This window comes from Prosopis cineraria, unplaced genomic scaffold (genome assembly GCF_029017545.1).
Source record: "Prosopis cineraria cultivar Desert tree isolate PC_DT_omini unplaced genomic scaffold, ASM2901754v1 PC3, whole genome shotgun sequence".
NCBI lineage: Eukaryota > Viridiplantae > Streptophyta > Magnoliopsida > Fabales > Fabaceae > Prosopis > Prosopis cineraria.
The window spans coordinates 45,047,733-45,064,073 of NW_026555334.1; the positions used below are offsets into that span (position 1 = coordinate 45,047,733).

At 34.1% G+C, this 16,341-nt stretch overlaps 1 protein-coding gene and 1 long non-coding RNA gene across 18 annotated transcripts; both read right to left on the reverse strand.

The window, feature by feature from the left end:
- Window positions 1–80: 80 nt before the first annotated feature.
- Window positions 81–7,660, reverse strand: LOC129306138 (uncharacterized). Of its 4 annotated transcripts, none has more exons than XM_054946519.1 (22): window positions 7,589–7,660; window positions 6,760–6,839; window positions 6,574–6,660; window positions 6,429–6,479; window positions 6,215–6,332; window positions 6,061–6,117; window positions 5,353–5,417; window positions 5,177–5,260; window positions 4,629–4,679; window positions 4,433–4,495; window positions 4,280–4,326; window positions 3,960–4,029; window positions 3,804–3,866; window positions 2,938–3,030; window positions 2,808–2,846; window positions 2,294–2,443; window positions 2,135–2,212; window positions 1,959–2,044; window positions 1,722–1,770; window positions 1,569–1,649; window positions 1,067–1,160; window positions 81–879 (listed from the first exon to the last, which is right to left on the reverse strand). In XM_054946519.1, exons 2-22 carry the CDS (start codon window positions 6,808–6,810, stop codon window positions 815–817), a joined length of 1,542 nt encoding a protein of 513 aa, XP_054802494.1. In that variant the 5' UTR covers window positions 6,811–6,839; window positions 7,589–7,660; the 3' UTR covers window positions 81–814. The 4 variants fall into 4 exon arrangements, with proteins under 4 accessions (XP_054802494.1, XP_054802492.1, XP_054802493.1 ...); XM_054946517.1 differs by lacking the exon at window positions 7,589–7,660 and adding an exon at window positions 7,256–7,553; XM_054946518.1 differs by lacking the exon at window positions 7,589–7,660 and adding an exon at window positions 7,256–7,552 and having other exon boundaries at window positions 2,941–3,030.
- A 2,127-nt stretch (window positions 7,661–9,787) lies between these two features.
- On the reverse strand, window positions 9,788–13,781 carry LOC129307479 (uncharacterized). Of its 14 annotated transcripts, none has more exons than XR_008592387.1 (9): window positions 13,164–13,778; window positions 12,395–12,915; window positions 12,201–12,256; window positions 11,552–11,958; window positions 11,356–11,446; window positions 11,090–11,247; window positions 10,872–10,995; window positions 10,686–10,785; window positions 9,788–10,552 (listed from the first exon to the last, which is right to left on the reverse strand). It is a non-coding gene; the product is annotated as an uncharacterized LOC129307479 (long non-coding RNA). The 14 variants fall into 14 exon arrangements; XR_008592390.1 differs by having other exon boundaries at window positions 12,848–12,915; window positions 13,164–13,772; XR_008592383.1 differs by having other exon boundaries at window positions 12,201–12,915; window positions 13,164–13,779.
- Between the last annotated feature and the right edge of the window lie 2,560 nt (window positions 13,782–16,341).

Here is a 16,341-nt window from a genome sequence, read left to right on the forward strand (position 1 = left end):
ATAGTAGATTCAGTACGAAATATCATGATACTAGATACACATTCTTCTCTCCGATAAACCTTTGCCAAAAAACCGAAAAAGAAAAGCAACTGAACGTAACATGGGATTATTTTGCCTAGTATACTATGAGAGGTAAAAGCAATAAAGAAATAATAGTGGGAGACGAAAGAGCGAATCATTACTATTTTCTAGATTAAATGAGACACAACTGAAAATGATAATTAAATATATAAATACAAAATTCTCCAAATTTTCAAGATTGAACAAGTGATCGACGATCTAAATCTTCATAATGTTGAACAAAATTAAGCATGATCCAAACAGATGGAAAGTGTGAGGTCAATATTGCGTCCACCTGCATACATACCGATAACGCGGCAACCAAGGAAAGCAGATCAGATAATATGGAACTCAAGGTGAACACTGAATAGGGGCAAATCTTGTAAATAAAACAAGGCAGGATTTTGGGGATAACGGTGAGCTTAATGCCTGTAATCAACATCCTGATAGTGCACCAAACATACTATAGCACAGCTCTATGTTTTGCGTTACATCAGAGTCAAAAGATTTTAATGCCGGATCGGTTGATTAAAATACTGAACCTTAGTAACAGCTATGAAGTGAAAGAGACGTCCAAATAACGATATAGTGGACAGGCTTTTGGAACCAATCAAAACGAATCTGAGGCAGCTGCATTTATACCCAACTGCGGGGAATCGCTTCACCCCCATCTTTCTTTTTTGTTTCGGGAAAAAACGTCATCCTAAAAAAAAAAAAATACTATGGCATTGTCAAAATAGCATAAGATTGTGCGTTAACTTCCATTTTCATAACCACTGACGTGGGCTTCCAGCTTCCCCGTTGCCGCCAAAATCAGACCTACAGGTACAACATTAGATTAAGAATTAGCCATACGTAAATTGGGGACTCCATAATGATATAATCAGTTGGCAATTTGGTATTCACATGACAATCTCTTGAGTTCATTATTGTAAGTTAGCAATTACTAACCCACAGGATGCACAAGAATCGGCTGCTCTAAAGATTAATAATGACCAGCATTTACCTAAAAATAAAGCAGAGGGTTTAGCAGGCCGTGATTTAAATTCAGGATGAAATTGCACGCCTATGTAGAATGGATGACTTGGAAGCTCTAGGACCTGCTCAAGAGAAAGGATTTCATCATCATTTAATATCACCAAAATCCAGGGGGTATTTTTTTTTTTTTCAAGGGGGAAAAAACCCTGATGTGCAGAAAAACAAGGGTGGAAATCAAGTTGTAGAGTGCAGCACACTCAATCCAGTTATAGTAATAACCCAGTGTGTATTTGAGGAAATCACTTTCTATATGAAGTGAAATGCAGGGCTGCTTCTGCGTTTCCCGTTTTGGCCACCCAAACACACAAAAATTCCATGTAACAAAACAATAGGAAAACAACAACTTTTTCAGCTATTGAATGAATTTCAGCTTCAGTCAAAAAAAAAAAAAGGAAAAGCGGGAATAACAAATACAGTATAATTAATTACTGTTGCTTCTCATCCAAACAACACTGGACTATAAAACTTACTTCCATTCGTTTTCCACTTTCATCTCTTCCAGCAAATTTTAGCCCAGCTTCCTCCAGCGTTCCAATAACATCTGGATTTACCTGGCATTATGACGTCGCTGAAGTAATATTCACAAACTAAATGCGTTATGTTCTTTTAAAACAAAAGCCAACCTCATATCTATGCCGATGCCGCTCATCCACATACTGTGAGTTGTGATACCTGATATTTAGGAACACATAATAATGGTAGCAAGTATAAAAAAGGCTTACTCTTACAATATGGGTAAAAGAAAGCACATATACTGCAGCAAATTCAGCTAATAAGTATGTTTTTTGCCCTTTCTTTAATCCATGAAATAGGCCAACTATATCATAAAAACAGCAGGGGGTGCCGGAAACATCACTTACAACTTGGAAGTAATAGAATCAGGCGTCTGGAATAGTGTTCTACGAGATCCTAGCCTCATGGTGCTTCCCATGTGGGTTCGTGAACCCTGCATGTGAAAATGTATTATAACGACATCCATTGACTAGGAGTATTTTTGTAATTGGCATAAGTGAGCAAAGGGGGGACAAATGTGTACCTCAGGCATGAAAATCACAACAGGATTTGGCGTTTGGGCATCAAACTCTACGCTGTTTGCCCTTTCCCAACCCAAAACCTAAGAACCACCATCAAATTACAACATAAAAACATAAGGTAAAACAGAACCAAACACAACATATACAGGAATATTACTCACTGATCTTGCAAACTCAATCACAGCAATCTGCATTCCCAAGCAAATCCCCAAATATGGAACATTGTTCTCTCTGGCATATTTGGCAGCTAGCATCATACCACTCACACCACGATCTCCAAATCCACCAGGAACCAAGACACAAGCTGCCCCCTGCAAGTATCAATTTCCATCAACAGCCGTGACTTACGACTCAAATACCAAAGACCTCTTCCCTAATTGTTTAATTTCAATTTCAAAGGCAGCCCAACAGTTCTAACAAAGTCATAATTCATACCAATATAGTAATTCAAACACACTAAAGAGCAAAGAACCTCACGCCTTGGCATTTGCCCATGATACATTCCAGATACTATGTTCACAGAAAAAGGTCTAGTATTCAATCATTAACAATCAGATCTGCTATTCAATTTTTATTAAAAAACTATAGGCAGGCTGCATAAAAAGAACTAAGAGAATCTTTAAAGTGATCGTGAAATATGTCACTAAGATAATAATATTCTAATGTAAAGCTTACCCTCAGAGTCTTCCAAGCCTCAGCATATGCTTCTGGATCCTAAATGAGCGAAATCAAAAGTAAATAAAGCTGGCTACATGCAGATTGACAATTAACAGAATATCTTCAGATGCAGTTTGTAAGAAATCACTACTGATTCTGCACTATCATCTTCAAGGTGAGAAGCTGCAATCCAATCAATTGATGGCTTCAAGGAGCATGCAATGCAAGCATGCAGAAGAGCCTGTAAGCAGATCAAGCATAACAAAGACTATTTACACACTAAAATTACACAAGCGAACAAGAAACTTGATGGTCCATTCTGTTGAATCATAACAAGTGGATGGCAAAAGTCAAAACTCGTTTCCCATAAATCATGAAGCTCAAATCCAAGAAGATTAAACCCCCCCAACACTGTTGTTTAAAATTTAGATGATATTAAACAAAGCTTTTATATTCCTACAGGAAATAATAATTTTACTAACATGGTCAGGACAAAATGACATCAGCTACACATCACTTTATAGAAACAATCAGGAGTAGAAGTATATATGTAAGTATACTGTGATTTTTTTCTTTTCACTAACATTTTTATTTACATTAAAATGGAAAAAAGGAATTTGATTGGTATGATCCATCGGTTACTCATATATGCATTACAAAATATAAAAAAATTAGAGAAGAAAAAAAATTCCCAATTCGCTGGGAAATAACTTAGTATTTCTACATTCATTCCCATCCAATCTACGTTTTTCTTTGATTGGATGGGTTGATTTCTTGATAAAGCATAAAATGATAATTGGTATTGATCAAACGCCCAAAATGCACTTTACTCTAAGGCAAAATTTCAGAATTCACTGATCAAAATATCAAATACTATAACCAAACCATCAAGTAGTCAATAAGTTTTTCTATTGAAAATTAGTTTGGTACCTAAATAAACAAGCTAAGATCTAAAACTAGAATTATTTACATTTTCTTGCTCATTTTAAAAACAAAATAAAAGCCATAACACACCTTCATAACAGATAAATATGAATCTTTTAGGCCAACATACTTCCCCACCATTGCAATTCTCACCTGTAAAATGTCATAATGCTCTTATTCACATGCACAATATGATATAACATGCATTCAGAAAGAGCATTGCAAATTCATCATCATGGTACTAACAGTATCGGTAAGATTATCATAAGTCTCAGCCATCTTTGTCCAACTCCGTAAGTCAGGAGGCATAGCAATGCTGAAACAAAACATTAGAATGAAATAAATTAACACCACCTGCCATCAAATTAATATCCCAAAGAAAAAGAAAGCCTTGGCTTTGTGTTGTGTCAATGTAGTTATTACGCATAAATCTCGCATAAGATGCCATAGTATAATCAACCATAATCACAAATATGGATATATCTCACCCTGGTTAACCGATAAGATATCAGACAAGGATATATTGTTTTGGCTTTCACAGACGTAAAGGGTAAAGCAAGACTCACCTGAGTAGGTCAAGCTGCCTCAAAATTGAATGGTGTGCATTTTGGTTCTGAAAATATCAGCCAATCATAAAGGAGATAATCAGACAGTATATAAATAATGCAGCCATGAGTCACTATAATCCAAAAGAAAAAAAAAGTTCCTAGAAAGCCCACCCTAAGTAAGAGAGGAATGTGCCAAATGTTTGGAACATCATGAATATTCAGAATATTATCAATCTGTGGAGACCATAAAAAACTCTGGTCAATAACTTTATTTTTGGCAAAAACTAAGTTCAATAGCTAAGAAAATGAACCCTAGTTGGCAAACGGCAGAACACCAAGCACCAAGCTAATTTCACCAACAACTTACCGGAACATGGCAAAACTGTGAGAGTTTGTCCTTCGTATTTTCCAAAAGAGGCTGTCACGTTCAGCATGAAAATATTTTACTTAATATAGACATAATGGCCAAACTGAAGGATGCATTTCAAAAGTACAAAAGACTCCACACCAGTTCTTCTGACAAGAAAAATGAGAATAAGGAAATAAAATATATCATTTCAGTCTAATAAAGAATTGAAGAGGCAATGAGAATTTTTAACAAACAAGATTAAGTCATCTTCTAATCCTTTTCCAAGCTACATATATGCACCAATTTCAAAGAGCAGGTAAAAAGGTCTGTACATGCACGCACCGATATAACAAATAAAACAATAGCACTAAATGTTTAAAATCTTCATCTGAAATGGCAGTTATAGTTTTCATCAACTAAATATAAATGAATGCTATCTAGAAAGCCAACATAATATTAACACTTGTGCAGCATGTCCATGTCTAAACTGCATAAAGGGAACAAAAGAATGTTACCCAGTAATATCATTTAAGTTCATTTAGGTACTAAATAGTGTAATAGCATACCTCAGCAGATCGACATGCTAAAAGGTGAGGAGTCAAACCCAATGCTCTCAATTCCCTGACACTGTGCTGTGTAGGCTTTGTTTTCTGGAACCAAAATGTAGTGGCCAAACAAGAGGGAAAATGATTAATTGATACTAATAGTGGGCAACTATAATGCACAGGCAGTTGAACATTACTTGCTCTCCCACAACACCCAACACCGGTATTAGGCTAACATGGATGAGACAGAAGTTGTCAGAGCCTGAGAAGGAATAATGAAAGCAGAAATTAAAAAAAAAAGAAATTATTATGCCACAAGAAAAAAATTTCATAGCCAAATAGAAAATAAAGAAAACACAGTTATGCTCATTATATATTTGTTAGTAGGTTCTCAAATAATAATAAAAAGGGACAGATGGAGATTTTTACATCTCAGCATTATATCATTGAGTCTTTCAGAAAAGTTATTCAATGTGTTCTGTTTTTATGGGGAAAAAGAAAACAAAAAAAAAATACTTTACCTAAGTCTAGTCCTCAGATAAAAATGACAAATTTTCATAAACAAGGAGCAAATCAAATGAAGACATCATTGAACAACGCAGAAGGCTGACATCACAAAATAGTAGCACTAAGGTTATCATATTCAACCATAAAACTCAGACCTAGTTCGTTATATTAGATTTTCCTGTATCGTCGAAAATCTGTCTTATTTGAATATATCCTGATAACCAACAGAATTTCAAAGAATATCAAAGACACTCTCCCAATCATGCTATAGAAAGAAGAACCGAAGAATCTAGTTATATTTAATTTTGACAAATAAATCCATGCTCAAAATAGTATGCACACAGCAAGTTACTGCACAAGTAACACTAATTTAATAGAAAATTATACAATGAACTTACCCACAGAAAAGGACAATTGCCGTAAAGCCTCAATAAATGGCATAGATTCAATGTCACCTGTAAAAGCAAAAGAAAAAAAAATACTCCCATGTGCTGAATTTACCAAGATAACATGAATGAAAAAGAAGCATCTCTACTTCACAAAAATTCTTACCCACAGTGCCTCCAAGCTCAATCACACAAACATCTGCTGGTCCCTCCTTCCCATCCACAGGAATCACAGCAACTGATTCAATCCAATCTTTTATGGCATCTGTGATGTGTGGTACCACCTGTATTAACATCCCAAAAACTCAGTAAACTACTCTTCGCCGGTACAATATGAGTATGCAAGCAACACATAATAGCAATTATAACATGTACATCACCTGAACAGTTTTTCCAAGGTAATCACCCTTACGTTCCTTCTCGAGAACAGACTGAGCAGAAACCACAGATGATAGTCAAGTTATGAAAGTGTGCAGTAATTTCATTTTTCAGCACAGCATTCATTCACGGAAGATGTAAAAGCACCTGGTATATTTTTCCAGTGGTAATATTGTTATTCTTTGTAAGTGTGACATCTAGGAAGCGCTCATAATTTCCCAAATCCAGATCCACCTTCCAAGCCAAGCAACAAAGGCAACAAAATAATTCGTCAATATTATATGACCTTAGTACATTCAGGCACGGACAGATATATTATGGAAGGAATGAAACCTCTCCACCATCGTCAAGAACAAAAACTTCTCCATGTTCAAAAGGAGACATGGTACCAGCATCTATATTCAGGTATGGATCTGAAAAAAAAGTATAGAGGACAGATGCATAAGGAAGTTGCAAATTATTTGATTTGCCCATATATCCCTATGGGGAAAAAAATGAGAATTATAAAAAGACGAGCAGACAGAAACAAAAAGCGTACACAGAACGGCTTTGACAGGAAACCAATCGAATAAAAGTGAAGTACTCTAAAGCATAAACAACATACAGGACGTCCTGAATAGGAGACTAAGATTGTTCAAGAAAGAAGACATCCCACGAATCATGTTGACCAGAGGTTATAAAAACACTAACGTTTAATAACGGTTAAAAAGAACAAGAAGGGATTCAAAGTAATCAGAATACCATTGAAGGCAATGATTCAGAGCGAAAGAACTGTATGACAAGAAATGGAAGAACAATTGAAAATGAGAAGAGGAAGAAGACAAAAAACCAATTTTGATGGAAGTGACACGAAGACCACAGGCCTTGAGCACGACCCCTACGCTGCTCGCCGTCACGCCTTTGCCCAGACCACTCACGACTCCACCGGTGATCAACACGTACTTCATTATCAGAGGTATAGTGTTATGTGTGTATTGCTGTACAGAATTGGGACCAAAATGTTTGTGTTTATATCAGAGCGGGAAGGTGGAAGTTGATAACGAGAAAGCTGAGAAGACAGCAGCACTCTCCTGGGTTGCCGAAGCTGAAGCCGAAGCCGGAGGTCCCTTTCTAATATAATCTATCTAATTAAAATTACAAATAAAACCTAAAAAGAAAAAACCTGGTTAAAAAATGGGCCTTCCTAAGTCCTGCATCCCCTCCGTTTTCAGACCTCCCTGCTTGAAACTGTCCATTTCGCACCTCTTTCTGCCCAATCATACCGCAACATGTCATTTTTAGCCTTTGTTCCGTCCTGCACGCTAATTATTCAATTCATAACAAGTCTTACTTTAATAATGTTTTTCATTTTCATTTTCATTTTCATTTTATCCTAGCACATCTTTAACGCCCTTGATATTCAGTTACAAAATTGTTAGTCTACACTTGACTGTGGAAATCACAATATAAATAATTGTTAATTAGTTTGTATTTTAAAAAAATAATTAATTTCAATTTTTTAAAGTTTTCATGTTTTTTAATAATATGAAATAAATATAATATTTATTTACTTAAAACAATTCCATTAATTACTTGAATAAAGTATAACAAAATAATGTCATAATTGAAAAAAAAAACACTAATATATGAAACTTATTTAATGTTTCACATTTTAGATTAAATAAGATTTTGAGAAAATGTGGCATAATTATGATTCAATAAATTTGGGCTTCATAAATGATTAGCCAGGACCGTGAGGTGAATCAGCAGCATAAACTCCTAAAAATACCTTTTCGGGCTCTTACGAGCGATTCGCTCTACTTTTTCTCTTGTGCTTCTTCTCCGGAAAATGGACACATTTTATTCCTTTGGCCCCGTAATATGCCCTCCGCCTCGACTTTTATTTCACTCTTTCATCAGAATCATCATTGGTGACCATTCGTGGTCCCCTTGCTCACTGTTCCCCTCCATAGAAAATATAAAAGCGAGGGAGACAAAGAAACAGGATATAAAGCACCAATATATATTATTAGTATAAATTTTATAACCAAAAAAAAATTGTATTATCTCACACGTGTAGTTTATTTAGAACTCGCAGCTCTCCATCGGGTCTTCTAATAAAACAGAACGTAAAATAAATTTTACCATCATTTAAAGTTAATTATCCCTTGATTCCCTTCACCTTTTTCTTTCGTTCTTTGATTACATTTTTTTATTTTAAATGTCAGTTTTCTATTCTATGGCATGTTTTAACTCTCGAGCAATGATTAAAAAACTGGGTTGGATCATCCCATTCAACTGGTGAACAGGAAATCTGCTTGGTGTCTAATTTGATATTGGAGGCAAAACCGGGAATCGGTCGGAGCGGCACAAAAACGGTGGTTCGAGAACGGGCTTGAACTCGCTAAAATATTTTTCTACTTTTTCAAGCTTAAGGTAATTTTTTAAGCTATGATTTATGTATATTTATTCATTATAGCACTGAGAATGAAAACTAGCGAAGAATTGTGCAAGAATACGTATATATGTAATATAACTATAAATTTTAAAATGTTATATACATTATATAGATAGTACATCTCATAGTGTTTTTTTTTAAGTTATAACATATTTATTAATTTTTTTAAATTATATTTTCGAAAACTAATAATAACATTGTTGCTAAGTTGAAGAGAAGACAGTCTCCCACCTTCTTGGTTTATAAGTTTTATATGATAATAAAATCATATTTAGTAATAAAAATTAAAAAATTGCAAACGCATCCTATAAATTTAATTTTGTAAAATAATATTTGATAATACCTCTAATTGTATTTAACAATCACCCTATAAAATTAGGAATATATGAAATTAGATAAATTATTAGCTCGTGCATTATGTCATCCATGTTCCATCCAATAAAAACATAATATTCAAGTGTCATTAAAAATAAATTAATTCTAATATTAATAATAATAAAAAATAAAAAAAACTAAATAGACATTGTATTGTAAATTTAAATCCATTAAAAATAATGACTCATAAAATTTATTTGATTGAATTATTGTAAATTTAAATGCATTAAAGACAATGACTCATAAATGTCACATCAATAAAAAAATAAACAATTTTATTTTTAATTGAATAAAAATATAATTTTTGATAAATATTTTTCTGACTTAAATAATTTGTTCCAACCTCAAATTTATTCCCAAGTTGAACAATTTTTGATATCACATTTTACTAAATACTTTTCACATCATAGCATTTAAGAAATTTCTTTAAATACCTGCAATATATTAGTAAAAGGGACATAACATACTATTATTTTTTAAATTTATTATATAAAAATATATTTAAAATTTTATATTTTTATATTTTTTATTTTTTTATATTAATATTAATAAGATTGATAAAAATAATTTATAAAAAGAGTACACATTACACGATGACAGGTGATGGCCAACATCAACCATCAACTTCAATGACTAGATGATTCCATTTTGAAAGCGAAAAAACAGTATGGTTTATTTTTCGTTGACCCAGAATCCTGTCACAACTAATTTAAAGCAGGGAGACAAGTTGAAGAATAGACAAAACGAGGAGGCAAGCAAGTGGTGCTCTGCACTCGTTCATTGGCATGTGGTGAAGGGTCGTGATGTACCCTTCCCAAAACAAATTCATCAGACTGCAAACCATACCCAGATGTTCCGCTTCCCTGAAGCCGAGCGTATTCTTCAAAACGGGCATTTAACATGTAGCAGTACTGTGCAGATCGATGCACAACAGCACAAGGTGTTGATAAATTATCAACGTCAGAGAAAGCGACTTGCTGGCGTGGCAATGTGTACGTTCAACACCTCAAAATCTTCCAAAAAAATTCAATTCTGTCGGTGGATCCCACTCTGCTGTCACTCCAATGTCCGCAATATATTTTTCTTTATAGCAAACTCGTCTGCCTTCGCTGGCCTCACAGGCCGCACCAATCAAAACCCACCTCAGAATGAATAATCAACAATATCTGTCTTTTCATTCACGCAATGGAAAAAGACTTTCCCCACTACAGCTCTTCCCACTTAACCGCCTTTTCATTCACGCAATGGAAAAAGACTTTCCCCAGTACAGCTCTTCCCACTTAACCGCCCAAATTATCACTCACCCGACCTTGCCTTTTGAAAACAAAAAATACTGTTACTACATGGATTTTTCAATGTTACTAGTTTAATTCTTAAATACATGTTATTTTAATAATCTCTGGATAAATTTAATGATCAAACCTATAGACAACAACAGTATTACTACCTTGCCAAGCATGCGATGCAGGCGCTGGATTTCGTCCTTGGCGTAATCAGACTCTTTCTCCATGCAATTCCTGGCAGCTTTCAAGTAAATCTTCCCGTACCTAATATGTTAAAACTTACAGATGTTGAGTGAGAGGCAAACGTGTAAATGTAATAATATATATATATATACATAGGCACGTACAACCTAGAGCAGGCCCCTTAAGCTTCCCTACTTCCTCTTCCCTTCGGGCAACTATGGCCTTCTTCTCTTCTTAATTTGCACCTACAAACTCCATTTCCAAGGCATCCAAGCTTTCAACTATACCAACCTATAAGGAAACGTTAATCATATGAAATGCGACAGTTTTCTTTTTCATTCATATATAGCGTTTTGAATGTCTCTCAGAATTCAGAATCACTGACTTTTGACGTGAGCTGTCCATCTCGGTCTCTACTTGTGCCACATTTATCATTGATGAAAGCTACGATTTCATCCAAGTCTCTACCTCCCCCATAAACTTCACCGGCTTTCTTGCTCTTTGGAAAGAACTTCAATGCTGGAAATGCTTTTAACATCATACCTGCATTATACTAGTATATAATCAGTAACATCCTTTTGACTTGCCTTTACCGGAACACTGAACTGTTCCCTAGCTAATATAATCTGGATTAGCAATTGATCATCTTACTTCGACCCAAGATCCTTATACTTGTCAGCATCCAGATTTGCGATCACCGCCCTTCCTCCATTTTAAATGCCGCAGCCACCGTCTCATAAGTCTTAGGAGAAAAGCAGAGCCAAATTTCACGTTTCCTAATACCGCAGATATTAAAGCCTCCCTACAATTGATAAAAATAGAACAGCTAGTACAGATGCTTGCTTACAGAAGCAAGTTCTCTGCAATGTCTGCACCTGGAAAAATCAGAAAAACTTGTAAGATCTGAAACTGATTGATGGAGATGACTCAAAATCGCATGATAACATAGGAAGGAAATTGAAAACAAGACATAGCCTTTGCCTTTTGAAATTGGGACCAACCCAAAAACTGTGTGAATTAAAGATAAGGAGAAATAATAACCATAAGAAACCAAAAAGAAATTGTGAGTACGTGGTGCATAAAACTTAACCAAGACGTCTTTGTTCTCATCCAAGACGACCTCATCAAAGTTGTTGGGAGTCAGTACCACTACCTTGGACGGAGTCTGTAGTAATCTTCACCTTGGTTCCTGCTTTTATGCCAATCCTCTGGTCAGGTATCTCCACCCCACTCACCAGGTAAGGTGAGTGCTAGCTAAGACCAAACAATATTGTGCAGTTTTCACTTTTCAATGTTTAAAATTCACGGAATCTACTTATGTGGCGTTGTGAACTTTCACTGTCAATTAAAATTTAAAGATTTACAGTTGCAAGTTGGCTCCTTGAGAATATGATTCTGTGTAATTACTGAACTATATTTCCTTGGAAATTACACAAATTTCTGATATAATTAGACATTAAGGCACGCCACACGGCTTCAAAAGTGTCAGCCAGTACCTCCCTCTTTATTTACAAACTCAGCAAGAGATTCTGCGGTCCATGGCCCTTCATACCTTCAAAAATTTTCCAAAATGGGTCACAAAGTGAAAAGGGGTGGGAGGAAAAGTGGAAAGCAAATTAAGTAAGAAACTAGGCAATCAGATATAAAACTTAATCAAATTATCCTTTGATTGGCTGAACTTTCTACTCACCTTTTGGGTTCCACAGATTCTAGGGGAAACCATTGAATTGTTGGGCATCTAGAAACGCCATATTTTTGGCACAAACTCTAGTGTTGATCACATTCCACCCGCAGCACAAGTAACCCCAATGGATTCTCAATATTTAAAAGAAAAGGAAAAAGAAAGAAAGAAAACAAAAGTGCTAAAATTTATCCAGTGGTTAAGGATATCCCCATGAAGCAACATAATTGTCAAATGTTATTAACTGTAAATTATTTTGTAAGAAAGCAATTCCTTCTGAAGATATTCTCAAGTTTGTTGCAGATAATTTATTTTAGGTTTAAATATTTATTTAGCGGAAAATTACAGCTAAAATATGCCAACAATCACAAAGATGAACATGGGCGATGCATGCAGCATTCAAAAGGCGTGAAGGGCAGAACAACACCAGAGTGCTATATAACCTTTCCGATTAGAACAGACCTGGCTTTCTTGAAGCTGGTACCTAACTTTTCATACTCCAAAGGGCAAACTTTTTACAGAGATCACACCTATCACCAATAAACAAAGAAGAAAGAAAAGAAAAGAAAAGAGCGTTTGAGTATGAATTTTACTTGACTGAGTAACAACTGATAGAACTTTAATTTCATCACTTAATTCGTCGTGACACTTCCCGGGGAAAAAAAACTAAAGAATACAAAGAATATCTGAAACCCGACCGAAATGAAATTAGGGGATTATGGCATCATATCACAAATCTGAAAAAGCGGTGAAACGAAAAAGGAAAAATAATTCGAACCGTTGAAACACAGGAAAGATCACCCCAGAGATTTTACATCATAATGAAGCAAAAATGTTGGATGTATCAAGGGGCGTAAAACTGAACAAGAGCTCCTCTGTGCCGGCCGACTTCCTGATCGATGATTTCTTGGGTGACAACGAGGACGTCGTGGGCTAAGGAAGATAGGACAAGAAAACCGAACGCTCCCAATGCCACGACCCAGATGTGATACCTCTCCACATGTTGCGGTTCGCCTTAATGGTAGAGGACCTATATTGTATATCAGCTCTGTACCTGGGATTCGGAATCTGGAGGGTTTATTATGTTTATGACGAACAACCAGTTTTATTCGTTTGTGTATTTTCAATGGCGTAGGATGTCCATCCCTGTGCTTTTACAAATATAGAGAGTGCTGCTTTTGTGGCGATGTTATGCTAGCTAGCTACTTCCATAATTGCATGCACTGGACTTGGGAACGTAATGCTCCTATACAGTTGCGACGCTCATGATCATGATCTTCGCAGCAGTGAAGCGATGCAATCATGCCCAGTAGAGAAGGCCTGTCTCTTATTCTTCATTGCTGACATTGATTTAGGGTTAAAAAGATCCGAATCCGACGCCTTGTGATTTTACATTTATATATATGAGTGACACGTACCACCACCCTATCTCCCCGTTATACATCCAGACAAGGCACCGCGCGCATCATCAACGCACTGTTCAATGTTTGCAATTCACTGCAAACAAAAATGGATGACAATGCCCCTCCATTTGGTCAAAAGAGAATTAAATACAAGTCTGACATTACTTATTGGTATAGATGGTAAATTTACAAACATTTAAAAAAGTAGAGAGAGAATATATTTTTTTATTTTATTGATAAGTTATTTTATTAAATTTTTATCCCAAATTTTTTATTTAACTTTTATTAAATGTTAAAAAAATATTGTTAAAATATTTATATTTAATAAAAAAATTAAAAAAATAAATAAAGTTAATACATTTTAAATTTTTTTAATTTTAATAAAATATGTTAAAAGTGTCATATGAAAAAGAGTAGAGGAGTAGTGTGTGAAGAGATTTTAATAATTTAACTTGCCTATGGCAACCGCCCATTGATAATAATTTTATATTTATTTTAGGGTATTTAATAAAAATAAATATAAAAAAATAGGATTAATTGAAAAATAATTAACTACTTTATTGAGGATGAAATTTAATTAAACATATTTTATATTTTTAAATAGAGAAAGTATATAATATCATATTTCTAATACGGTGGCATGGTGGCCTTTTTGTTTGGAGAAATAGATATTTTGTCATGATGCATTGACAGGTTGACCTTGGTATATATAATATTTTCCGTGATTAATGCATTGGAGATTTTGTTTCTGTAAATACCATGTTTAATTTTAACAATATTAGTGATATTGTGCTTTTATTAATTTCGATAATATGTAAGAATTTGTTTGTATAACTACATAAGTACTATGATAATATATATATATATATATATATATATGTTTACATTGTTATATTCATTTTTTAAAAACGTGCCCACTTTTGTTTTTTTTAATGTAAATTATTTGAATTTAAAATATAATAATATGAAAATACATTTTTATCAACTAATTGATGATGTTAATTTTAATATACCTTCTGCTTTTGATTTATTTTAACAAAAATAATTATATGAAACATAATATTTTAACATAAGGGTATTATAGTTATTTTTACAAAATAATTATATAAAACATGATATATTTTAACATAACATTGTCCCAAGTCTGTTGAATATGATATCGCTGTTGGTTTAAGCTTTTGGTACTTGAATTATGTTTTGAGATACCTTGGTTGTGAATATGTGTGAAAAATATTTTTAAATATATTTGAATGTTCAATTTCTTTGTATGAGATAATTTAAGAGTAAAACCAATGTCAAGCTTATAATGTATGAAAAGAGTTTTATGGGGACACATGCATCACCTTGATCAAATATTGGATGAACATTTGGGATGCGCTAAAAGTTCAACCCTCAAACTGCTATTTGACAGCATTCTACTGTCTAGTTTTATGCAATGTGTCATTGCATATGGGATAGAGATGGCATGCCATAGCACAGCATGCTTAGCCACACCGGATCCCTCTAGTTTTGCCTTGATGATGTTTTAAACCTTGTTTTCAATGGTTTTAAATACAAATGAGTATTCCATACTTCCCTAGACATTTTACTTTGATTTTAACTTATCTATAACTAGATTTAGAGTGTTTTAAGACTAAAACTCAGGATCTTATAATTGTTAATGTTATGTTTTAAAAGCTCAAGTTTGACTGTTTGGGTTAACCAACGTTTACTAAGTTGATTTTGATCAAGTAATTGATGCTATGAGGGAGATTTTTACAACTTGCATATTGAATGCTTCCACTTCCATGCTTACAATGTAATAGAGTTTGGGATGTTGTCATTTGTCAACATCCCAATCTCTAAGTATGAGGTTTGTGATTTTCAAGTTGCTTGGCAAAAATCTCTCTCTTTTTAAATTATTCTTATTTTGCAAATATTTGTAGCAATTTTTGCTTTCGTAGTTCTTGACGTCTGGAAATTATATATCCTTGTCATAAATCATGCGAGAAAGGAAACTACCATCTAAAATGAGATGTCTTCAAAAGCCCCGTTGGTCTTATTGAATATAGAGCATGTGCTTTTTGAATGATATACATAACCAATGGAGTGACAGACTTGAACATGAGTTTTTTTTCCCCAAGTGTAGACTATGGGGTTCATTTCTCTTTTTAAAAAATGGTGGTTTAGTATTATTTTTTTTCATAATTGGTGGTTTAGTGCTTTTTTTTTATGATATCATGGAGATTTAATACTTTATTATTACATTTTATCATTTTTACTCTCTCTCTCTCTCTCTCTCTCAAACTTTTACTCTATTCTATCACTTTCAATTCTTGAATGATGTAAATTGTTTTGGGCTGTTTTCAATCAACGCCCTCTCTGACCTAAGTTATTTTATATTTAACTTTAAACCTATTATCATCTGATAGTGCATCTGATTATAATATTTGCTGATGCTATTATCTTTGAATTACTCGAATAAAATAAAGATATATTATTTAATCTTGCAATTCTGAAAGTTGACAAATTGTGGGAGTGTGGATAGAAATGAGATGTTCTTGGAATGAGAGG

What these genes read in the sequence shown, in the direction of transcription:
- LOC129306138 (XM_054946517.1), bottom strand. Translation starts at nt 7,373, where the DNA reads ATGAAGTACGTGTTGATCACCGGTGGAGTCGTGAGTGGTCTGGGCAAA. An exon ending in ACCTTGGAAAAACTGTTCAG is followed by an intron (nt 6,333 to 6,428) that starts GTGATGTACATG and finishes ATGTTAATACAG; the next exon opens with GTGGTACCACACATCACAGA. An exon ending in TAGCATGTCGATCTGCTGAG is followed by an intron (nt 4,680 to 5,176) that starts GTATGCTATTAC and finishes TGAACGTGACAG; the next exon opens with CCTCTTTTGGAAAATACGAA.